Source organism: Choloepus didactylus, chromosome 16 (assembly GCF_015220235.1).
Source record: "Choloepus didactylus isolate mChoDid1 chromosome 16, mChoDid1.pri, whole genome shotgun sequence".
Taxonomy (NCBI): Eukaryota; Metazoa; Chordata; class Mammalia; order Pilosa; family Megalonychidae; genus Choloepus; species Choloepus didactylus.
This window is the reverse complement of record NC_051322.1, coordinates 67,889,410-67,914,883: the sequence shown is the minus strand read 5'-3', so window position 1 is coordinate 67,914,883 and position 25,474 is coordinate 67,889,410. Positions and strand designations below refer to the sequence as shown.

General features: G+C 39.0%; 1 protein-coding gene across 5 annotated transcripts in view; it reads right to left on the bottom strand.

The window, feature by feature from the left end:
- The window catches only part of PTPRM (protein tyrosine phosphatase receptor type M), a 792,402-nt gene that overhangs the window by 422,255 nt on the left and 344,673 nt on the right, over positions 1–25,474 (bottom strand). For all 5 annotated transcript variants that reach the window (XM_037806216.1, XM_037806217.1, XM_037806218.1 and 2 more), the window contains exons 6-7: positions 12,413–12,587; positions 7,889–8,182 (exon numbers count right to left, since the gene is read on the bottom strand). In XM_037806216.1, coding sequence (XP_037662144.1) covers positions 7,889–8,182; positions 12,413–12,587 — 469 coding nt within the window. The remainder of the gene's footprint in view (positions 1–7,888; positions 8,183–12,412; positions 12,588–25,474) is intronic.

Below are 25,474 nucleotides of genomic sequence, written 5' to 3'. Positions count from 1 at the left end.
CCTCATTCAATAACGGTCCTCTACCTTCCTAAGGTCTGTATGCAATGAGCAAAGAGGAATTTGTCCCACCAGGTCACTCAGTCATACTCAAATACTGTCTTGCTGCTCTAACCAAATGGTGCCTGTCAAGCATTGTGTGTACTGGGCAAACCTACAGGTATAGAGCTGGGGCAGTACCTTTCGAAGGATGAAAAGGGTCAAAAAACATTTGCATCACTAATAATTGCAATACAATCACTACTGCAAAATTGCAATGCCTGGCAAGTGAACTAAGCATTCACTTTTAAACTTTTCTTTGCCGCCTTTTACCCTGATGACTCGGGGCACTATGCTGTTTTCTATACTGACAACACTTGAAGGAGTCAAAATGTAAAGTTCTGCCTGGTTCCAGTGAACATGAGATCACTTTTTGACACTAATATTTTAAGGTCATACACCTCTTTTTGCTGTTGTTTTGCCTAAAGCAACCAGCATCTTGATGTGTAAGTAAGTGGGGGTGTGGAAAAAATAATAAAACCAAGCCACTCAACTTAAAAGTCCTATTGAAAGATTTTTGCCATCATAGTTCATATACTTAATTGAAGCAAAAGTAATCGTGTAGACTGATCAGAATTTGATAGCAATCCCACTTAAGATTCAGGGGATACCAGGTTACTCTGCTAACCACTTTTCAGGCATTAGCACATTTATTCTCTCAGCAGTGCTATGAAGAAGATGCCAATATTAGGAGAAAACTGATTCGAATTATTAGCAAACTTAGGTTTGGGAAGGTTAAGTAATTTTTTTTAGGGTTTTTAGCTTTCGGTGTCAGAACCAGCACTCTGACCTTGAAGTGAAAGAAGTCAATCAATAAGATAATGTCTCTCAAAATATGTCCAAAACATTCGCAACAGCAATGACAAAATGCAAACCTTTATGATAATTTAAAACAGCTAATTATGCTCCAAGTCTTATAAAAAAACACATAAGTATAGAGTATATATTCTATACATATTACTGCATGGGACCCCAGTGAATTTTAAATGTTTTCCTTGAGCCCTAAAATACAACTCCATTGCATCATACATCTGATAAAGAACTAGGGCATCTGCTCTTTTTAAATTAATCATTTCATTATCAATATGTTCTCTTTTTTGCAAAATATAAGATTTTGGTAAAGATTTAGCTGACCCAAAGTTTTCCTCACAAACGTTTCACAGACTGAGTATATGTCTTCTTTTTTTCTAGAAGATACTGTCGTTTCCAAGCCTGTGGGTTGCCCTCCATAAGCTGTAGTTGGTGCTCAGTAAGGGACTGCTATCAATAATGAAGAAGTTTCTCCCAAAGCAAAATCTCTCTGAGAGAGACTTCTAGAATCGGAACACACTAAAACAAGAGATTTGGTCAAGCCCCCAATTTAGATGCACAGAATGCAGCCCAGAATGGTTTTGTGATTTTTTTTTTCCGAGTAATTCGGCTCATGGGAGGCATTATCTGTCTTGGCCACAGACAGTGTCCCCAGCTCCTTCTCCTAATTTGCTCTGCTGCTTCAAAGCCACGCAAAAAGCTGCTTACAAAGATTTCCACAGCAAGCCCAGAGGACGCTAACAAGTAATGTTAGGGGGCTCAGCTTTCACAGCCAAGGGGCCTCCTTGACAGCTTTCAGAGGGCTAAAATGGAAGTCACCGGGTCACCCTAAAAATAAGGACCCCCCACTTGCCAGGACCTTTCAGAGGCGTTTCTAGACCTCTCAGGCAGAACTGTGTAAATGTTCATGTCCTGTCCTCCACTTCTACTGCCTTAGCCTTCAGACCTGGAAAAAGCCCTGGTTTAAAATTTCAGGGCATCAGGAATTGAGGTTTCGGTATTAATTACAAAACCTCTGCGGGATGAACCCCTGGAAAGAAGGGACTGCACATATTCTAATAAAAAAGAGGCTGTGTCACTCATCTGCCTCTTTGCCCTGTACGATGTGTCTTTATCCAACGCTGTGTGGACACATCTGCATCTAATGGGCAGACACTTTCTAAACCCTTTAACTGTTTACAATTTTAAAAAAGGTTCTTAATGGTTTAATGTGCTGTAAATGCACTAAAAACATGTTGCCCTTTGGCAACGCTGTTTTAGAATTACAACACTTTTAATTTTTCCCTGGTAAATAAACAAATTAAAGATAAATTATGTTCCATGCAATTAGAACCTTGGCCTTCTTCATTCTGAATAACATTCATTGTTAGATAGACTCCTCCAGCAGGTGAAGTCCAAACTGCAATTGTTACATGGCAGCAATTCTGTATAGGAAAGACAAATCTTGCTGTCCTTGATTTAGGAAGTGGACAGCGGCAGGGTTTAATTTCAGAACAGCTCCATTCCAACCAGGATATTTCTTTTTCTCCCACAAGAACTAAGAAATAACAAATAAACTGAAGCAGAGAAGCTAACCTTCAGTTGAATGCAGGTATTGTGTAAGTTTGGGCTTCATATAATTCCACCTTGCCAAGAAACCTATCACTACACACCTCTTCCCCTAAATATGAATCTCATTCAGGTGTATTTAAAATTAGGCACTCTAGTGTCACGGCTACACAAGCACAGGAAATTAATATTTCAAAACTACTATTAACGTAAAGCTTGTGCCATTTAGAATGGGCTTGGTATAACAGAGCATGCCACTCCATAAAGCACACTAAAAGATGCTCCCAGGGTATATCATACAGACAATTCAGTTCTTTATAAAGTTGTAGTTAGTAGAAAATTCCCACCATCAGGGATGCTGGGCCATTTCCTTGAAAAGGTATGCATGCATTTGTTCATCAAAGGGCAAGGCAAGGCTACCAAAGAGCTACACAAATACATTTGTTCTAGTGCAATAATAAAACTGTCATCGTGAGGAAAAGGAGATACACAAAAAATGTCCACACCAAAGGGTTAAACACAACTCATCCTCTTGCAGACCACAGAGCACTGAAAGATGAAGAAATTCAAACTCAATGAAAAGTATTCCCAATATCTCCCATCACTGAAAATACTACAGATAGGATAGCCATAACTGCATGTTATCCAAGCAGATGAGTGGAACATAAATGGATGTTAATGCAATATTTAGTCAAAGTTTGCAGTAGCGGTATTCTAACCAGACTTCTATAAGACACATATATACAACTCTGCAAATAGGGGTACAACTTACCCACATTTACTAGTTTCAAAGAAGAGTAGGTTATAAAAAGCTCGAATTTCTTATAAATCACTACTCTCAACAGAGGCTGCCTGTTGATGGGATGGCTATATCAATCTCACTTAGCACTTCTGGGGTACTTATTTGTACTTTTTCTCCCTGGAAACACAGCAGTGCCCACTTTAATAGTCAAGATTTCCATGTGTTGGGAAGATGATGCATCATAAAACTTTGAGAATTATCCATCGAATCGAAAATTAAAGTCAGTGCCTAAGGTCTCAGAATAGGTCACAAGGAGTCAAATGAGGTTAGTACACAGAATATAATTATTAGAGTAATTAAAAAGATGCATTCATTCCTTTTCCAATGAGTTTTAGTTCTATTAATTCTGAAGCACACATTTGGGCTCTGGTTTTTTTTTTGTTTGTTTGCTTTTTTTTTTACCCTTGGCAACCTTAATTGTTCAGTCATTAGTTTATTATCATCCTTCTTTAACTACTGGGGCCAGTTATTAGCAAGCCACTTAACCACAGTTAACCAATAACCAGGATACATAAAAAGCAATATCCCAAAATAAAATGCATAAAAAGTCCACTGTGAAAATTAATCTAACAGCATCATCCATTTCTCTTTCTCAAGGAGCTACCACTTAATGGCCTGTGATATACAGGCTGTGCATAATTATAAGAATATAAGATATAATAGAAAACATGAACTAAATTGCATTTTGCTTAACTGGATACTGAAGTAATTTCAACTCTCTGAACTCACCCAACTATAGTTGAACAGCAGAACTGGGAAATAATAATAATTGGATATGTATATGGATCTTGAAACTAGCTCCGATTATAATGTTTTTTTTTTTTTAAAAAAATACCTCGTCCAGGCATAGCATTTTATCATTTTCAAAATAACTTTAATGATAAGATCTAATCTGATCTTCAAAAATTTCTCTGCCCTAGGGGGCAGGTATCACTGCCCCTATTTTAGAGATGAAGATATAGAATCAGAAAGGCTAAGTGATTGGATCAGTGCTCCACTTGGAGAGCATATGCATGGATTTGGAAACAGTTTTCAAAAGTGTAAGGAGCAAGAGCTCTAGAAGCATGCTATGATATAATTCTTGAAAGAAATCTGACCAGGTAATGAGATTGCATCTACAAGCCACACAGGGTAATCAATTTCATTACCTTGAAGAGAGGAGGGGCAGTAAGCAGTGATCTTGCCAGTTTAACACAAGAAGCTGAATATAGTTTCATATGAGGCACCAAGATATTTCAGGACAGATCTCATGAATGCAGCATGAGAAATGAAAATATAGAGCTTGCCCCAAAGAAACAGATTTAATACAAGAAATGAGAGAAGAATATCTGTCACAAATGGAAGGCTCATTTGTAGGGAAGTCTATGAGCCTGTGATACAAAACAGATTCTAGATTTCCCAGATAAGCGATATTTCTAAAACCTCTGGGGCAATGAAATCAGGATGCCAATGTCCAATTCTTCTGAATAAACATGCGAAAGATAAATTTTTTTCAAATGGCAGTAAGTTGTATTGACCACTTGCTATATGCAAAGCTTTGTTCTAGGCATCCTAAGTGCATGGACTCATTTAGGCTTCATGGCAACATATACTATGCTTTATAGGTCAGGCAATGGAGGCTCAGAGGAGGGAAGCAGTTCCCAGGGTCACATGTCTAGCTCTGGGCAGGGCTAGAATCCCAGCCCAACCAGTTGACTCCCAACCTGGTCTCTCAGTCACTCACTCTGGACTCCAGCTCCTACCAACACTGTCCTTTCATAAAAGAAGTGATGTCTTAGCACTTCAAATTAACCTATTTAACTGTATCAAAAACTCACTGTATTTTCTCCCTTTGGCTCAGATCTTTGAAAACGTCACAGACTTCTACTGGCCTTCAGAGCAGTTCTTGGTGAAGGCAACCTGGGAGTATTTGGACCAGGATAACATGAAAGTGGCAGAAACATCCTATGAATCATTTTTCTGGAAAGAAAGCAACAAATGAATCTAGAATCTTCACATGGAAGAGATCTCCTAAGTCAGTGGGCCCAGTCCTCCACTGAACGTATGAATCAAATCACCTTCTACAATGCCAGGATCTGCTTGAACACATTAGCCACAAGAAACTCACCATTCATAACTCAGCTCTCGCCAAATTTGCACAGATATCCTGTTCTTCACCAAGACCTTTCGCAGTCCTTTCCACTGCTCCTCACTGTTGAGAAAAGTTCCAGAACCTTCCTATCCTGGTTGCTCTCCCTTGGGCAAAGTCTATATATCTCTAAATTGCCAGAGATAAATATGATAATTAGGGGGGCTAACTAGCACTGGTAGAACCATACTGTCACCTCCTTCAGCACAGGCATTTTGCCCCTTTTAATGCAACCTAAGATTATAATAGTTGTTTTTTTTGGAGGGGTGGGTGGGATGGAGAGAGTGTTGAGGCATTAGAATTATGTTGGCGATACTACCATATGACTTATATTGTAGATTTATAGTTATTTAAACAAAACCCTCAATCCATTTTTTTTATTTATGTTGCTGCTAAATTTTATTACTCAAATTCCATGATAGTTCTCTTAGCTTTTTAGACCACAGAGGATGCATTTACATTTATTCCTACTACAACTCACCCTATTCAATTCATCCACTGTTCAAACCTGGCCAAGGATATTTTCCAAGTACTTCTGCAGAATGCCTATAGTTCCTCCCATTTTTAGGAGTTTCATGATTTCCTTTTCATCAACCCTAAATACTCAGAAACCATCTGAATAACACTTTGGGACCACTATCACATTTTCCAGTCTATAGCTTGTAACATCCATTACCTACCCAAAACTCCCTTCCACGCTTTCACGCAGATCACCCACAGAGGTTCACCAATCTTATCTGCAGATTTTCTTCAAAAGCCTCAGGTCAATAAAGGGTGAAATGCATGCAGTAAGAAGTCATATTCAACTTCACTTTCCTCACCTAGGCAACATGCTTCCCTCTCTAATTTCTAACTTTGACTCTATTTTCTGAGGTTGACGTGCTCAACTACAGCTTTTTCAAAAATATTCTTTGCCAGCATGTGGCACCTGAGGACAATGTTCCATGAATAGTTTCACCTGCAGTGCGCAAATGGTGAGAGGAAAGGGCATGTTTCATCATTGGACTTTCTGGATTAGACGAGGTTTAGCACTTTAAGCACAGTGTTGGCATACAAACAGCAACTTAAAATTGATTGTGATTTCTTAGAAAGAACTGACAATCCATTGTAGAAGGTGCCCTGCCTCTTTGAGAGTTACGCATTTACACATCATGTGCCAGTACTGAAAAAGCTCATGAAAAGAGAGCTGAATTCATTATATTTAGGGGAAATATACACAGTAATGGTGTCAACAGCTGAAATGTGCAGACAAAAAACAAAATAAACGTTAAAATGTGTTAAAGAGAAGACTGAATACATTAAACCAGTGGGATTGCTTATGATTAAATGAAATAGATCACTTCCTCCCTCCAGTCTAAACAATGAAACGCTAACCTTCTTTTGGGAAAAGAGGGAAACTATATGTGCCATGCTCAAAACAGGTTTCCTTCCAATAACTGAAAGTGAAATAATGCTAAACATTTTTTAGTGTGCTTTCAGGGGATAGAGGTTATATGGGTCTGTAACTTGCAGTTGTTCTGGAGACCTTACAAGAGGCCCTAACTACATACTGCAAAATGATACATGAAATGTCACTATTGTTTGCATTGCAATAGATGCCGATGTAAGAAATTAGTTCACAAGGTTTAGAGAAGTGAGGAAGGGAAAGAATTGTGAGACTCTTTTCTCCTTAAAATGACAAAACAGAGCTTTGGGAATCACCCACCCACGGCAGCAATTCCTAGTCCAGGGAATCTGCTTTGAAGACACCACAGGAACTCAGGTGTGTAGTTTGGGAAATAGCCGCAAGGTCTTAAAATACTAAATCAGGTCACTGCCCTTATGCTCTGGAGTAAAAAGAACCTGTTCCCTTTGCTAATAACCAATCTTTACTTTGTTGAACAGAATTTTTCCATGAGTTTTGAACTTGTAGATAGAGCATACTACAAATCATGAAGAAAAAATAAAACAGCTACACCTTTTAAGGTTTATTAATTTCTCCTACTCCTACTAGATAGGACAGGGCTCCGAGGGTTTTTAAAACTTAAAAAAGAACTCAGACCTATTGATAAGTGCCGTCTTAAATAGTATCACTAGAGGAATTAACTCCATAAAGACTCTCCTCACCCAAGCCCCCAATTCAACCAAAGGGGGGTTCATCATTAAAATGATAAACGACGACTTCAGTATCTCAATATTTGGTTTTTCTCTACTTCCTACCAGAGTAGCCACACATAAACTACAGTGCAAACTCTGATGGGAGCGTCTTCAGGTTTTGATTTTTATAAGGCTCTCCATTTCTCTCTCTGTCAACCCTACTTCCTATGTGAACTATGTGACACTCAGCGTGAAGGGTAAACTAGGACTAGGAAAAAAAGAAGAGGAGACAGGCTGGATGACGCCAAACCTCCAGACCCTTGCTCCCAAAGTTCACGGGCTACGAGGTCAAGGCTGAGGGCTGCTTTGCTCATGTACAGGAAGCCAAGGTGACCGAGGGAAGTGTGTTAGCCACCTGGTGAACCCCAACGCTGCTCGGTGTCACCCAGGGAAATGGTGCCCATTGGTCAAAGGTGTCTTGTACTCACCTGCACACTTTGTTCTTGTCCTCAGAGCTGGGCCTGGAGACCCAGTGCCACCTTCCCCCGGCCTGGTGAGTAGCACACTGATCTCATATTCCGTATCCGGATCGAGGTGCCCAATTTTGTAACTCGTCGAGTCCACAGGCTGCCGGTCGTTCCAGCTCCCACTTGCCGTGCAGTACTCCACCTCCCTGGCTATGATGGGCCCGTCTCCGTTGATGGAGTTGGCGTTGAGCTGTATCCATAGGTAGGTCGCCCCCACAGAGGCGAGCTGCGGCGGGGCGATGGGGACGGGAGGTTCTAGAATGACAGAGAGCCACCTTTCAGACCTTTGGTCTTCAGTGTTAGAAGAGCCGAGCATACATCAATTATTAAAATATACAAGGCATTGAAATTTAAGGAAGGAATTTATGAGAATGATTCCGTTCAGGCTAATAAGGAAAAACATACTGACAAAGGTTTTCTCAACTTTCAAAAGTTGTGAAAGACTTGCTTCCCCCCAAAATAGCACCAGGGAGCCATTCAGCCATAGGAGACAAGAGCGATTGGGCAAATCAAGTCTTATCAAAACAATGACCAGAAAGAAAAGCTCCAAAGCAAAGTACGAGCTATGTCCAGTTTGATGAAACTCTTAAGAAATCAAAAGCAAATACACCACAACCCAAGAAAGTCTCTCTCATTGTTTAAAACCAAGACTTTTTTTCCAGCTCATTGTCTGAGAAGGGAGAGACACACAATCTTATTATAATCAGTTGTTTTCCAGGTGTATTGGTTAGATGCTCATGAGTGGCTCTCCAGGCACCACTGAAAGAGGCATTCCATAGGTGGATGTGACAGTGAAGTTTAGGAAATGAGATTACTGTACAAGATAACGTATTTCTGTGTTAAGAATGACTATCTCAGGAAAACGTAAAATGTAGTGAGTGTTTTCAAGAATGTGTCCACAGTTGTTCTCTGCCTTTCTGGTGTGTTTTTGTCATTAACTTCTAATTGAGCACACATATACTCAGGGAAATCGAGCCTGCCATATTCTGTGCCTGGTCAGCCCTGGCTTGCAAGCTGCGCCTTCTCCAATTCTTTTCCCAAGCAGACATGGCTAATTGATCACAGTTCTGCTCCTCCAAACAGGATCTCAGGATTCTGTACTGTTTGAGGTCTAGACCCATAAGCTAAGGAAACAGCAACACCATTTCCCTTTGTTGAGGTGAGGTGTCTTTGTTCTTTTTTTGTATTCAAGGAGTGATAAATCACAATTATGTTTTTAAATGGCTGGGGAAATCTCATTAGATTGAGTCAAAATAAAACACCAAAGGATGACTATTACTGGGGGGGGGGGGGGGACTACAAAATTTAGTGTAAATTTCGTGAAATATTGTTTTTACAGTTTATAAACTAAAAGTTTGTTCTGATTCTTCCTTTAACTCACAATGATTTAGCATCCATTTATAGCATTAGGTGATTTCCCTGAACCAAGACCTGCAGGCATTTACGTAGCCAGGTTGAGAGAGCAGTTAATTACTTTCAAGTTGTAAAACATGCTAGAAAGGGTTGTTGAACTGCCATTCAAAATACAACAGAGGGGCAAGGTCACAAGGTTAGGGATTACACCAATTCATTTATATACTTACTAGTGTCCTAAAATAGACATGACTTTAATGCTTTTTTTTTTTGTCTAGAGAAAATTCTGTATTAATTCCCCATTAAGAAAAGCACCAAAAATGTTAAATCAAATGAAAGATTCCACTAGAATCTAGAAACAACCGAGACAGATAACCAAACTGATCTTTGGTTTACTGGGAAAATCAGCACAAGAAAAAGCAAATATTTAAATTTTGGGCTAACTTTCTTAAAGAAAAGAAAGGAGGGAAGAAGGAAGAAAGGAAAGGAGGGAGGGAGGATCTCAATCTATACAAAGTAATAAAAAAACAATTAAAAATGTTTCTTAACCCAAGTGCATGAAAGGACATATACAGTTAATTCTAAATCAAGCTGACAGAGGGAAATTTTATGTGTATACACACATATATATAATTTGAAATATACAAGCAAATGCCTGATACATATATATTAATATCATTTTTAGTTATATAACACACATATCTAAATGTGGAGATTATATGAAATATTTTATACATATTTTATATTATTATATGAATAAAGGTGAGAGTAGTAGTAAACTAAATGACTTGGGTTTCATTTGTGGGGCTGGCTCCAAATCAGAGTGGGGCCATAAGAAAATCATAGGCTCCATGGACTTGTTTTCTCTAATTGTAAAACATCAGCACTCCAACTATTACGTGGGCACATAAAAGAAGTGTTAAATTTTATACAAGCAGCCTGAAAATATCACTGTCTCTTTTAAAGTAATTTTCTCAAGATAATACTTCATTAAACTAGTAGAATCCAGCGCTTTCATTTTAATAATAAAATCTATAGAAAAATGGCTATAAAATTATAAATGGAGGAAAAGTCAAATTTCAATTTGAGCCATGAATACATGCAGATTGCCACTGGCTGTGGCCATGTGCAGAGGTGAAAGAAGGCATCTGGCTGTTTCCATCACAACGAGCCCAGACACCCCTGCACAGCCCCAAGACAGAAAAATTTGGTTTACAGATGTGAATGGCAATCCATTCATTCTTCGTGTTTATGTTTATTCTGATAGACTAGAAATGTATGGTTCACTTATAACTCCCCAAAAATTAAATTTCCACAGGGTCAATGTTTAGAGAAGCTACTAGATTTGCACTGTCCTGCTCACGAAGCATGGTGTCTCAATAACAGGGTACTGGCTGCAAGCAGGGAAGCTCTATAATAAGTATAAATCAGAAATGGGGAAACAAAATGAAAATTAAATAACAACAATAACAATAATAACAGTAATAGTGAGAACTTGGCCACAGAGACACCTGAGCCGCTCTTCAGTCTTGATGGCGAACTGGTGTCTATATTTTCTAAATTGTGTTTCTTCCCTTCCCAGAGAGCCTTCCACAGGGGAGGGGAGGGTATGACTATGAACAACTTTTAGTTTTGCTATAGATATTAAACCTAACTCAAATATCAGCCAGGCAAGCCAGTTAAAGTTTCACTACCAACTCAAACCTTTAAGAATCTGGTATGGCAAAGCATATCCTTCAAGTAGCTCTCTGGAGGTGTGCTTTTTCATTCTGAACGTTAGTTATTGCCTCCAACTAACACTTCCCAAGGTAGGCTCAATGATTAACATGCTGTCTCCCAAGCCAGGTATGGCTAATATCAGCAGCAGTGACTTCACAGCAGCAGCAAATGCCCAAATCCCCCATAGATGTCATACCGGAGGCCAAGTCCCTGAGATGCTGATTACGGAGGTGTGTGGCAAGGATAGGAAGGAGTGATGGGCTGAGCAGGCATTTATATTGCTGAAAATCTGGAAAGGTAGCTCTAGTGTGCATTGCCAAAGGAAAGCCACTGATGCTCAGGAGCAGAGTTAAGATCTGTTCCGTCATTTTCAACCCACCACACCCCAACCTTACAGAGGGCACTGCTCTAAGTGATTCTCGTGAGAGCCTATATGGAAGGTGCCAGTATCTTATTTATTTTAGACATGAAGAAACAGAAGCACCAAGACTACAAAGAATATAGCTGGCCAGATAGCTTCCTCTGAGATTTGAACTCAGACAATCCTTAAGGATTAAGATCAGTGCATAGAGAAATTTGCCGACATAAAAAAGTGCAGTGATAACCTATCCAAAAGAGATGAATTTTATGTTCCATATTGAACAATGGCAAGGAAAAGACTGTTGTATTTTTTTAAAAAAAGCAGGTCTCATTCTGTTTTCCTGGGAAGAAATAGTGATGCCTTGCCACAACTTGTCTAAAATAGTCTCATTGTACATCTAAAGGAGCAAATTATTCTGCTAGGACCCAAAATTTCCATAGCAGTTTAATGCTGTAAACTCCTTAGCCCACACAAAAAAAATATTAAACCAGCCAGAGGAAATTTATGTCCCCTTGCTTTTTTTTTTTTCCCAATCCCCCCACCTTCCTGAATATAATGACTCAATTTTTCAGTGATGCAAAATATAGTAATAGGACCTAACTGAAACATTATGAATGCTAACACAGTATTATCAATATGGCCTGTGTGATATGACTGAGCATTCTTATACTGACACTGCTTCATTTTATTAACCACCCTGCTATCATAAACACCTTGTCTGGTAAATATTTGCATTTTAAGTGATTTTCTATTGGTTAAAAAAAAAAATTCCTTCCTTAAAAAAAATTTATATGGTGTAATCTCTGAATATAGCCAAGAGCATATTCATTTCTTCGTACACAACTAAAGCAACATAAACAAAAAACATTTTTCAAAAATATTGCTCATGTGCAAAATTTATACGTAAAATGCAATCTATCCATATAAGCGTGTCATCAAAGTGCTATTCAGAAACAGACAAGGATAAGTTGGAGCTTTAAATAATGAATTAACAACGGTCTAATGTGTCTATTTTAATAGATCATTTCAGGGTATAAAAATGCATTAAATACCTTTAACTACCAATTCAGCATAGTTTGATATCCCTACACCTCCTTCGGTGCGGATCATGCAGCGGTACTTGCCGGCGTCTCGTTTTGTGGTGTTCACAACATTAAAGGAAGCTATGAATCGCCGGGAGCTGGTCACTTTTATTTCCTTCAGGGGAGCATCTCGTACACCAATGCCCTGGATAAAGGGGGGTGGGGTGGAGTGGGTAGAACAAAAAGAAACCGTATCAGCTGTCATTTCAAATCATTAAGATACCCGACAGAATACCACAGATGTTTATTTTCATGCAGACCTTGGTTCAATTGTTTATTATCGTTGGGCAATTCTTCCATGAGAACAGCTGTCAAGGAAGCAGAAATTCTGCCACGGTCAATGCTTTAAAGATTGAGGGATGCAAAATTAAGTGTGCAGAAATGTCTTGCTTTTGCTCCTTCAAGATATTAACTATGTTTAATTAGCTCAACAAAGGGAGAGAAAAGAGCATTTGGAAAAATTCTTTATCTTGCTCCTAAACTATCACCATTTGGTCTTTTCATAACACGTTATTTTATTTTTTCATGCTTGGCTAGGAAACAACATTAACTCCCACACTGCCCTATTATTGACCCTCATTTTATATATGAACAAATAAACAATTCATCAAGAATAACATTAAAAAGTGTAATGCAGGTGTCTGAGTATTCCATATTGCACCAAGTCAGCCATTAAAAAGCCAGCCGAAGGCCTGGAAACTAGTCCAGGTTTTATCCTGTTCCTCCTCAATATAACTATTAATACAGATAAAATAATGCTTAATAAATATTAATTGGTACTGAAATGTAACAAGAGAGAAGTTCCTCTCTCATATTCCAAAGGACACAAAAAACATGTTCCACTACTGGGACGGCTTTGTCTTTTACTATCCCTATAAATTAAGTAAGCCTTTTTATTTATGCACCCTTGGAAATTTATTATTTATGATTTATTCTATGCTTCTTATAGTTTAAAACCTGAAAAGAAGTTTATAGATTTCAGTTCTATAGTTTTTAATAAATATAAATAAAGAAATATATATATATATATAAAATGATCAGGAAGAGGCTATCTTTAAAATGTTATTTATGAATACTAAATAGAAAACAATGGACAAAAACCTTAAGGCTAATGAATGACGCCAAGTACAAGGTACAGTATCCAGTTATTCTCTCAGCCATCATTTTGGGGAGGCCGCCCCTGTGCTATCACTATGATGGACCCCAGGCTCACAAGGGTGAACAGAAGAAAAGCAGTTGCTGTGTGTGTGGTGTCAGTTTAGTTGGACGTTTAGGTTTGAAATGGATACATGACTCAAGCGAAGATGTGAAGGAGTGAGCAGGAACGAGCCAGAAATCAGACCACTGCGGCCAAGTTCAGCTAAGGCAGCCGCGGGAGGCCAATTTGCAGAAGTGCCCTGTGAACTGAGATCTGAAGGGTCCGGAGGAGTTAACCAGGCAAAGGGGACGGAGGGAAGGATGGAGTGCTCTAGTCAGAGGAAAGCCCAAGACCATAAGAGAGAGCCGGGGGCTTTGAATAAAGGTTGAGAGTCAGTGGAACTGGGAGAGGTTGGCAGCACATGTGCATTCAGAGATTTGCAGGCTGCAATAAAAAATGCCTATTTATAGACACCACTCGCTAGGCTATAAAACAATACAACTCATTTGTACTAATTATTTAATGGGTTACGTCATGCAAAGTCCTTTGTAAGCTTTGATCTTCTTTGGTGGTCCGTCCTAATGCACAGTGAGTTTGGGAGTTAGGCTGACCAGGGTTCTGAAACCTAATTTGTAGTCCTTGGGAGCATCTCACTATATAAAGAGGAGATGTATGACTCCCATTCAGGGCCGTCCTGAGAATCTGTGCAGGACGCATGGATGTTGGGGTGCTGCCTTGAAACTCACAGGAGAGGGGAGCAGGGTTCCTGAGGGCCCTGCACTTCCCCAGGAAGGGACTGGGCTACATCTGCCTGGAGCCTCCTCCCTGTTTCCTCCCCAGGCCAAGGAAGTCTTGGGGACGGTCACCCTAGGACAGTTCCCTCCACGAGGCTGACCCCTGGGGAGCAGAGTTCAACCAACACCACCTGGGAGCATTTCCACTGTGTTACTCCACCAATACTATTTGGGAGTCTTATCTCCCCAAACAGCCCCGACAACTCATAGCTTTAAAAGTCATAAATCAGAATATGAAGTCCCATATATATATACTATGTGTTTGATGGTTTTTTTATTTAACTAAATCCTCTAAATTTGGTCTGACAAAAACCAAGAGGTTATAAAACAAAATAAAACAAATTTAAAAAGCAGAGAAAATCTAACCTTATTAATTAATAAAACAGTAGAAAATTTCCCCTCTTATTTCATACATTCAGTCCCCATCCCCATCCCCCCAAAATAAATACGTAAATAATTCTACCACTAGGAGCAACCTTAGACTTTATTACTCTATAATATTATCTTTGCCTTTTCTCAAACTGAAAAAAAAAACACCTGATCTCTGGTGTTTGAGAAAAAAGATAGCACAAAAAAAGTAGGTTTGGTATTTGCTTTGTTTGTTAACAAGAACCACCACCAAAAAATGGCTTCAGGTCCTTTTATTTACTTATTTACTTCCTTGTGGCATAAAGCCTATAATATTTTTTTCTAATAGAATAAGCCTGTCTCAAAAGGATGTTTATTCATAAAGAATTTTAAAGTATGTACTTATTGACATCTCACAGCTATTCAAGGCTGCGGTGAGGGCACTCGCATTTAAGAAAACCTGCTTCTTAGACTTCTATGTATGTTGGTGAGGGATTACTTCAGAATTTCTGTGTCTTCATGCCACAGATCTTTTGTATAAAATAGCCTCAAACTAGCAAGCTTCCACAGCTCTAATGAATCCCATAAACTCTCAGGAATGAGGGTTTTTTTTTTTCCTCAATCTCATGCACTTAGCTACACGGAAAGTTAGATCCAGCCTCTTCATGAGAAGGACCGCATAGGAAGGATAAACCAAGTAGCTAACTAGAGATCATTTTAGCTTAGAAACTCTATTGTCATATTTAAGCCAGAAGTTTTGCTGGAAATCTGCAAGCTGTTTTGTATGAAGCTATTCACATGTACATGGATTCAAACATTCATTCAACAAGCACTTGGGGTATATCACATACCAGGAGAGTACCAAGGTGAAAGAATAATCCCTTACCTAACTGAATTTTCAGACTTGTTGGAAAAGCAGACTTTTAGGCAGTCAGTGCAATACAGAGCAGTGAACAGCCCAACAGCACGAACGCAGGAAAGAGACCCTCGCTGGAGAGTGGGGTCAAGGGCTTTCCAGGCAGTGCTGTTGGAGCCCAGACTTCAAGGGCACACGCAGGTGCTCAGGCAGTGGAAGAGGAGACATGAGAGCCAGACAGAAGCAGATCTAATGACATGACAAGAATTGATTCTGATGCTGAAGAATGGAAAGGTTTGGGCAAGAGGGTGATAACACGCCTGTAAGTACCGTAATGAACTGATGTCAAGGTAAATCATACTTTTTGCAGAAATCGCAGTAACAAATGACAAACAGAGGGATGATGAGAGGGGAAGGATTCTAAAAATATTTAGGAAACAAAATCAGCAAAAACTGTCTTATATTACAGTGACGTCTTCCTCCTCTGGCAGACTAGAAGGACTTGAGGTCAGGGATTGTGTATCTTACTTATTTTGTGTACCTGGAAACACAATGAATGGGATTCAATAAATATTTGCTGACTCAGGAATCACAGCCTCAGTGGGAAAAATGTTCCATAGGTAGAACAGAGAAACGAGGGTCTGTTAAATGAACAGATTTGTACCCCAAACCCTAAAACCATACAATTAATCTTTATTTACAAGAGAGACCAATAAAGTCACCCAAACTCATCGTGATTGTTGAGGCAGAATGATGGTCCCCAAAGATCCCCCAAATCTGTGAATATGGTACCTTCTATGGCAAAAAGGACTTTGAAGAAGTGATAAAGTGAAGGATCCTGAGACGTGAAGATTACATTGGATTATCCAGGTGGGTTCGATGCAATCACAAGGATCCTTATAAAAAGGAGACAAAAGGTCAAAGCAGAAGGAGATATCATGATGGAAGCAAAAGTTGGAGTGATGACTTTGGAAGGGGCCATGAGCCAAGAAATGCAGGAGGCCTCTGAAAGCTGGAAAAGGCAAGAAGAAACAGATTCTCCCCAAGAGCCTCCAGAAGGAATGCAGCCTTGCTGACACCTTGATCTTGGAGCTTTTGACTTCCAAACTGGTAAGATTATAAATTTGTCCTATTTTAAGCCATTAAGTTTGGGTACTTAGCTACAGCAGCCATAGGAACCTAAACACAATGACCTTCAGGGCATCAAAAATATACCGTGGCTTTTTGACGCTGCTTGGTAGCTGTGTCTTGATTTGCCAGAGCCTCATAGCAAATCTTTAGGGTTAAATGGGGTCTGATGCACTAGCATGAGTTATATCCAAAAGCCACCATCCCCACTGCAGCTCAACAGCATAAAATTTTTGCTTTTGCACCTACATTGGAAGACTTCTCAAACATAAACTGGCGTCCAGGATAAAACTGCTTATGATGACTAGCAAGTAAAATGCACTTGGTAAATTGATGGAGAGTGTGATGACAGCAAAGAAGAGTGATGCAAACAGAAGTGATATGGCCAAGAGGGAATGGAAGAGGAAAGCAAGATGGAGAGGCTTTGTTCAGCCAACAGGGGAAGAACAAATACAGCCTCCAGAAAGCAGAACATCATAGGGGATTTTGAGATACAAGATCCACTGTTGTTCCGGCACAGTGTAAAGTCCTGCACAAAGTATATTCTTAAGGACAATAAAAAGAGAAATGATTTTTAAATTCACATGTTTACCATAGAAAAGCTTCTTAAAAATAAAATAAAAATGATGGATATTATTTAAAGCTGCCTAATCCCACCATTTAGACATAACCACCATCAATACTTTAGCATACATAAATTTATTTTCTACATTATACATAATTTTAATTCAAATAAAATTTGAAACAGTGGTGGACCAAAGTGTGTGTGTGTGTGTGTGTGTGTGTGTGTATGGCTTTATCTTTGTTTAATATCTATAGAAATCTTCGTATCATTAAATATTTTCAAAAACCTGCTTTTTGATGTTTCCCACTTTATGGCTGTAACTATTATTTATGTAAATGTTTCCCTACCACTACGCATTTAAATTACTCATATTTTTCATTATTAAAAATTATGTCAGAATACTGCCTATTTCCTGGGAATAGGTTCTTAAAAGTAAAATTATCCAGTCAAAGGGAATGAAATTTTTAAGCTTTTGGTGAATGACTAAAAAACACCAGAGAATTATTATCTACTTATGAGAACACTGTTTTTTTAATGAGTTCAAATGGCTCCTAAAGTCAAATTATTTTCCAACTCTTTGACTCTGGCAAACACACCAAACTCAGGACAGAGGATTGGCCTAAGTTATTGAGCTCTTTACAGTAATATTTCAAATCCAGTAGATAAGAGAAAAAAAATCTCAGCTTTGCTCTCAGAGATCAAATATTAGGAAGAATATTTCTATTTATTTTGGGGGTACCCAATTGATTTTACGAACAAATTCAGTTATTTTCTTGCTCAATAGCATTTTTATATTAAAATTTTCAAGAATGATACTTTTTCATATTTTCAGGAATAATAAATTCCCTCTCATTTACTGAGATGCAGTCGGCACTGACCTCTTTCCACAAGAGAAGACAGTCCTTGAAATTCACACCTTCAATATGCATAAGTGGATATTTTTTAAAAAATGGAATATACAAGCCAAACTATGTAAGATTCACTGTGCTTGAGATAATTTAACTGAAGAGCATACAGTACCACTGAAATGTATACTTAGAATTAGGGACACAAGACACTTTAAAAATATCTGTAAGACTAGTCAGAGTGATGTATATCATTTCAATTTATGGCATTGTCAGTAATTTCATATAAGTAGAAAATGGCACTTTGAAAATGTGAGCAAAAATAGCTGCCTAAAGGCAGAAAACGATTGTGGCCTCATTTAAGAGGAATGACATAACCTGAGGAAAAGATGGGAAGAAAAACCTGAAGCAGACAGGAGAACAAAGGAGAGGAAGATGGGAAGACTGAAAAAATGAAAGGAAGAAAGAGGAAAAAGTAAAAAGTGAGACCTAAAATAGAGAAGAGGGGGAAATATCAGTGTTAAGATGGAAAGGATAAAGGAACGGTGAAAAGTTGGGAGAAAGATGGGGGGGTGGGGAGCAGTGCAGAGGAAGATATCAATGTAAGACTAGGACACGGAGAGAGGCTCGGAACTGAGGGCAGCCCAAACTCTCGAACCTGAGCAGAAAGACAGAATTAAAAACAGAAGAAGAGATCCCTTCCTTAAATGACTGCAATTCTTCTCCTTTGAAATTCTGGCAAACATAACTTAATATTCTCCTTGTTTCTTGAGGCTGGAAAATTCGCCAGGTGCAACAGTAACTTTAGGCAATTAGGAAATGAGGAAGACAAAGTGTTTACAGACTTTAGCAAGGCATCGGCAACATCCCCTACATTATCCCTGGGGTCAAGGTGGGAGCAATATGGGATAAACACCAGGAAAACCAGGTGGACTGGAAACTTGTGACTGATCAGACCTCACGGCTGCTTGTCGGCATCCATGGTGAAGTACGCTCCAGTGGTTTAGCACAAGGCTATCTCCTCCGACTCCTCCAACATGTCTATTAGTGAGGTGATGAAGTCTTAGAAGATGTGCATGTCAAGAGTACAGGTGGCAACGAATGAAAAAAAATAGGACAGAAAAAGATACCTACAAAGTTGAAACTAGCAAGATGAACATCAATCAAAATAAATGTCAATCTTGTACATCCTTGTAACATCAGACTTTACCAGTAGACAGCCGGAGAGGTGGCTGGGGTGTATCTTCATCATTTAAAGGTATGTCAAGACTTTGCAGTGGATATTTTCTGCACAACTCACTTTTCAGTTGTGTTAGTAGATCTGGAAAGGGGGTTCCATGCCTGCCCTGGGCTGGAAAACACCACAAGAACACAGCTTTCCATCTGGCATCCCCTTTAGGAGTGTGGGTGAGTGGGACTGTTCCGAAGCAAGTGGGCAGGGCATTGAAGAAACTCATCTCCTTCATGGCCAACGAACAGGAAGAGCTGCTAAGAGCTGGGAATCAGGAGACTCAAGAGGGAGAGCTAGCCATCTTCCACTGTTAGAGAACGGGTGTGTGAAATAGGAACCAGGCTTGAGTGTCAGGCCATGAGGTTCTACTTCTGCTCCCTATCACTGATCTGAGCTCTTGGGGTAACATTTGGTTTAGGATTCAGGCCTTTTTTTTTTTTTTTTAGATTTTAAAAAAGTGTGTATAAAGTATTTTATTTGGCATGCCTAAAAGGATCTGGGACAGCACCCCATAATCAGATGCACTGGTATTTCTGCAGCAAAAGATGTGGATATTGATTCTAAGGAGGAAAAAATATATACCATAACTAGTTCCCGTCTGTTCAGGGCAACTTTTGCCATCTAATGAATTTAAAAAAAAAAAAAAAAAAAAAAAAAAAGGAGTTTTGTCTATTAAATTAGATATGGAAAACTGGAAGTTTCTAAATTTTGGAATACAGGCCAAAGTATTAGAATGATTTTCAGGAATGTGCACAACCACTCTTTTCCACCTGTTCACAGTCATCCTCCAGCCCCTATTGCCAGGCTCCGGAACCACTCTGTCTTGACCACCCCCCGTTCCTTGCCCCCCAAGCACTCTGCTTGCTGGCTCAGCTCCAGCCATTCTGAGCTCCTTGCTGCTGCTTTACCACAATACCATGCTCCTTCCTTGGGCCATTCCCCCTTCCCCAATATCCCCATGGCTGACTCTCTCATCTCCTTCCAGCCACATTATTAGGCCTTTGTCTATCTCCAGCTATCGTCTATCTCAAGCTTCAGAAAGCCAGGGGTCTTGGCCAGACTTCTTACTGCTGTATCTCCAACACAAAAACTATGCCTGGCACATCAGACGCAGAATGGCTGGTGATGGTAAAAGGGACGTAAGCATTGAACAGGTGATCAAACAAATTAAATTCTAGATGCCTTTGGATCCCCAGATTCCCTTTGTTAGGTCCAAATGAAATTGGGACACCCAGGGAATAGTGGCTGGCCCATCCCTGCTGAGCAAGGAGTTGCAGAAAGGCACTTTGAGTTGCTTTCCACCTTGACAGGGGTGTCCCAAGATGGCAACATGCTCAGCATCTCGATGAGACTATGGGCATTAGCAGCTTACGCAGAACCTTTCTATTATTGTAGCAGAAAAAAGTGATGAAAATGTACATTGGGTAGAGATAGCAAATGTGTCAGCCAGTTTCCTCCCAATTTTCACAGAGTTTGAAAGAGGCAGTGTTGCCAGGGATGGGAGCTCTATATTCTTAATAGCATTACAGAAGGAAAACGCTAAATAACCAAGGATGGGCACTCAAGTTGTTCTTTAGAATATTAGAGTCCTTAATGAGAGAGAGCCTAGGACGTGACTGTTGGGAACAAAAAACGTTACACTGGATGCTATGCATGGTGACAAAAGGTGCAGGGGCGTTAAAGCAATCACCGACCCATCTTTTGTTAACTCAATGGAACAACTATAATGGTGACGCCAGAGATGAAATGAACTTAGAGGGGTAAGTACAGCTCTTCAGAAAAGCAACAGTGTCTTTATATGATACGTATCTCAATTTGAGCAAGCTAGGAAAAGAAGAACTGATAGTTATTTAAATTAGACTTGCAACCTTCTTCCAATGGACTAAATCTAGGACTGCTAAATGAGCAGTAATTTACCAGCAAAAAGAGGCACATTAAATCTTTCAGAAGTAGTGTCAAAATAACCAGAGCAATGATTGAAAGAAATTGAGGTGTGGGAAGTTAGCAGCACTTGGATGAAATTAATCAATCTCTGGCATTTTGGAGCAGTTCTAAGTGCAAAGGCTCAGACCCAAGAGGGGCCAGTCACCCTTCCTGAGCCTTTCAGGTGGGCATTAAACTATACTTTCAATTATTTAATAGGGAAAATAGTCTATATTATTCTCTTTCAAATATGCTCATTTGTAAGATAATGATTGATCTTCTTACCACTGGGATCACAGATAATGTCAGCAGGGCCTGGAGTAATTTTGTTGAAAACATCTTATGTAATCTAAATCCAACAGTAATTAAGTACTTCAACAAAATTGCTTTCTAGAACCCATAGTTTTATTTTAAATAAAAATTAAGATAGTACTAAATTTTGACTTTCTAGACTGGGTAACCCAAATATTTATCAATTTGGGATACTAGAACCAGAAGTTCTCAATTATTTTATTGTTATACTGTCAATACACATTGACGAGTATACTTGAATTGGCTAATATATATGTAGATAGCCAAAGTAATATACAGATGCCTGTTTTATAGACATGTTCAAGCGGAAGTTCATTATAGAAATTTAGAAACTCAGTCTGATATTAAGACGTTGTTCCTTTCATTATATATTTATAATATCTGGAAAAGGAAATAAAACAAAACGGAATAACTTAGGCTAAAAGTCGGAGGGCTGTGCATACAAAAAGGCCCTTAATGCCACTTGGAAAACCACCATTGTAAGTGAAACTTAACAACTTACAGAAAAATCTCCCCTTTCTGGGAAAGCAAAACTTTTTTCTAAAAAATCCCCTAATTAAGTCCTCTGCCTTCTCTTCCTCTTTTACCCTTAGATACTTTGGTCTAACCACTCCAGCTGGGAGCACAATTTTGTCACTACTTGAATCTGTTTTGCCCAAATCATGATTCTAAGACACCAAATAAACACTTTTTTTTTTGCATTACAGCTTATTTTGTTGTTTCTCGGTCAACATGACATTACTTAACCAATTTTTTAAAAATGTTTTAGACGATCATTGAAATAATATAGGATACAGGTAATAAATGCAGTAATTAGAGATGCCAGTGAAATTAGAAGTTCTTTATTCTTAAAATCAAAATTTCAATTGATGACTGGATTAACACAGCCACAGCAAATTAAGTAACCTGCCACTGACTGATATTTCCTGTTAGGGTAAAGGGCTGGGTTTGCAAAGCTAACCAACACTCAACCCGACTGGCTTTAAAACTGTAATTATGGCACTCTAGTATGAGAAGGATGGTGGTGACTGTGTTATCATTCATAATTGAAAAGACTAGGTTAATCAATCATAAACAAGGCTGACAAAAACATCACTTTTTTCCCCTATTCTGTATGCCTTAAAACATAAACAGCTTTCTCTGAAAACATAGTTGAAGGAAGATACAGATGCAAGATAGAGATCATTAAAAAACTCTGTAGTCCTGAATGTCAATTGGAATAAGCAGTATGAACTAAGGACACTTTATCTTTAAATGTATCTTATGCATGCATGCATACATGGCCTAGCTCTGTCTGATGGAAAGACCCAGAAACAATAAGCCAGTAGCAATCAGTACCTCTAATGCTCAGATTATAATTTCTAATTATCATTTCCCACTGGAAAGGAACTGGGTTTCCCTTAGGGAATGGCTGATTCTAGGTCTAAAAAAGGAAAGGGAAAATTATAAGCCATGATCATGCTGTCACACCAAAAAGCAAGGAGCCATCAGAGAGAGCCAAGGACAGAGAGACCCACGCTGAGTAAACCTCAGTGTCCAGGGACAGAAAATGTGAGCAGCTATAAAGATAATAAGTGCAATAGGTTTAAACATATCAAACGTGTATAAATCCAGAAGTCGATGATGATAACGACAACAGTAATAACAATATAACACAGATTCACCACTTCTAGATGATGCTGGTGTATCAGCTCGTTATTTTGAAAACTTGCTAAAAAAGACAATGGATTGAGCATTTATACCATCTCCCACTTATGATTTATACACCAGGGCAACCAAATAGTTGATATGGGAGAGCCTTTCTTTACAGAAGTATTTCAGCTAAGAACAAAAGGACTGCCAGCATTGGAATATCATCATTCTGCAGCCCCTCAAGAACTAATGAATCTAGGCCCTCATCATCAGTGGCTCATATAAAAAGAGACACAGTTTGCAAGAAACACAATAATCAGAAATATTAAATGATGCTACAGGAAGGCAACAAACAAAACCCCAAATATGGGAAACTCTAAGGACAAACACAGTTTTGACAATTACAACCACCACAAAACAGGGAAAAATGGACGGAGAATTTAAAGATACAAAGGACTTGAGAAACACATCCAGTTGTAAAGTGTGAACTTTATTTCAATCCCAAGAATAGTAAAGATATAATAGAGTCAGGGCACTGATTATATATTTTTCCATTGCTTACATAATGTTTATGTTGAATTTGTTCTTAAGAGTTCTTTGTATTTAAGAGCAGGAGTTGGCAAACCATGACCTGGAGGCTAAATCCTGCCTGCTTGTGAAAGTCATGTGGATCACACTCCCCCATATCCAGTGAATGGATGGATGAGTAGAAAAACGGGGGCAAAAAAATAAAGGAAAAATAGGGCAGGGGGGGGAGTTTGGGTGTTCTGTTTTTACTCTTAACTTTTTATTCTTACTTACTTTTTCTGGTACAAGGAAAATGTTAGAAAAAAAATAGATCATGGTGATAAATGAACAAATACATGATGGTAATGTGATCAATGGATTATATACTTTGGATGATTGTATGGTATGTGAATAAATCTTAATCCAAAAAAAAAAAAAAAAAAATCCTGCCTGCTGCCTCTGTATTTATAGCTCGCAAGCAAAGAACGGTTTTTACATCTTTCAATCGTCAGAAAAATCAAAAGAAGAGTAATATTTTCAGATAATGAAAATTACATGAAATTCAAACTTCAGTGTCCATAAATAAAGTTTTACTGGAACACAGCCATGCTCACTCATTTAGGTGTCATCCCTGGCTGCTTTCATGCTGCAAAAGTAACTGAGACTGGCCCACAAAGCCTAAAATATTTACTATCCGGCCCTTTCCTGAAAAAGTTTGCCGATCCTGCTTTAGAGAAATATACTGAAACATTTACAAGTTAATGATCCAGACTGCTTCAAAATAATCATAGGGAAGCTGGTGAGAATATAGAGGAAATCACTGGCAACTATTGTTAGGATGATGGCTATACTGAGTTCATTACATTATTCTCTTTATCTCTGTATATATTGACAATCTCCATTTAATAAAAGCAAAAAAGAATGTTTTCCTCAAAGAAGAATTCAAAATGAGCTTTCAGGTTTGTATTTCTGAAGGACTGTTTTAGCCATGAGTACATTCCCAGGAAAACAGATGGCTTTGCTTCTGCCTTATAATATTCTGTGAAAACGGAAGGAACAATGATTACACTAACCACCTTGATTTGCCTGATCTTCCACTTTATCCAGGGAATTCTGAAGAGGAAGAGGAAGCCAGCTGAGCTCAACTGACATTTCACTGATTCTATACGGTGATGGCAGAGAAGTCTGCCCTTGTGAAGAAGGAAAACTGTAGCCAGTAAGTCAAGGTCGACAATAGATTCCGCTGACAGTCACCAGATGTCCCAGATCCTGCACAAACATCCTGTTCCTGAGGTTTGCTGATTAACCAACCATTGTCCAAGGGCATTTTGTCCTGATTAACCCCTGCACTCACCTGCCACCCCCCCTTCCCTTAAACATCCATAAAAACTGCTTCCATGGCACAGATATTTGAGCAGAACCCCCAGTTGGTGCTGCACAGATATTTGAGCAGAACCCCCAGTTGGTGCTGCTCTGCATGCAAGCTGCTCTTGCTCAATAAAACTTCCTTCTTGTTTTACAGAAAATCTCCCACTTATTCCTTCTGTCAACAACTCCAATGCTACATTGATCAAAAACCATTTTATCTAGGTGTTGTTCACTTCCTGCAAAAGAATCAGGTCCTATATTTGATAAAGATTCCACCAAAATAGAAGAGAACATGCATTCGGCACAGGAAAGCCCATCCGTGTGGGGCAGCCCTCTTCTGCAGCTACAGTTACCTAACCAACAAACATACAGCCAGCACATTGTG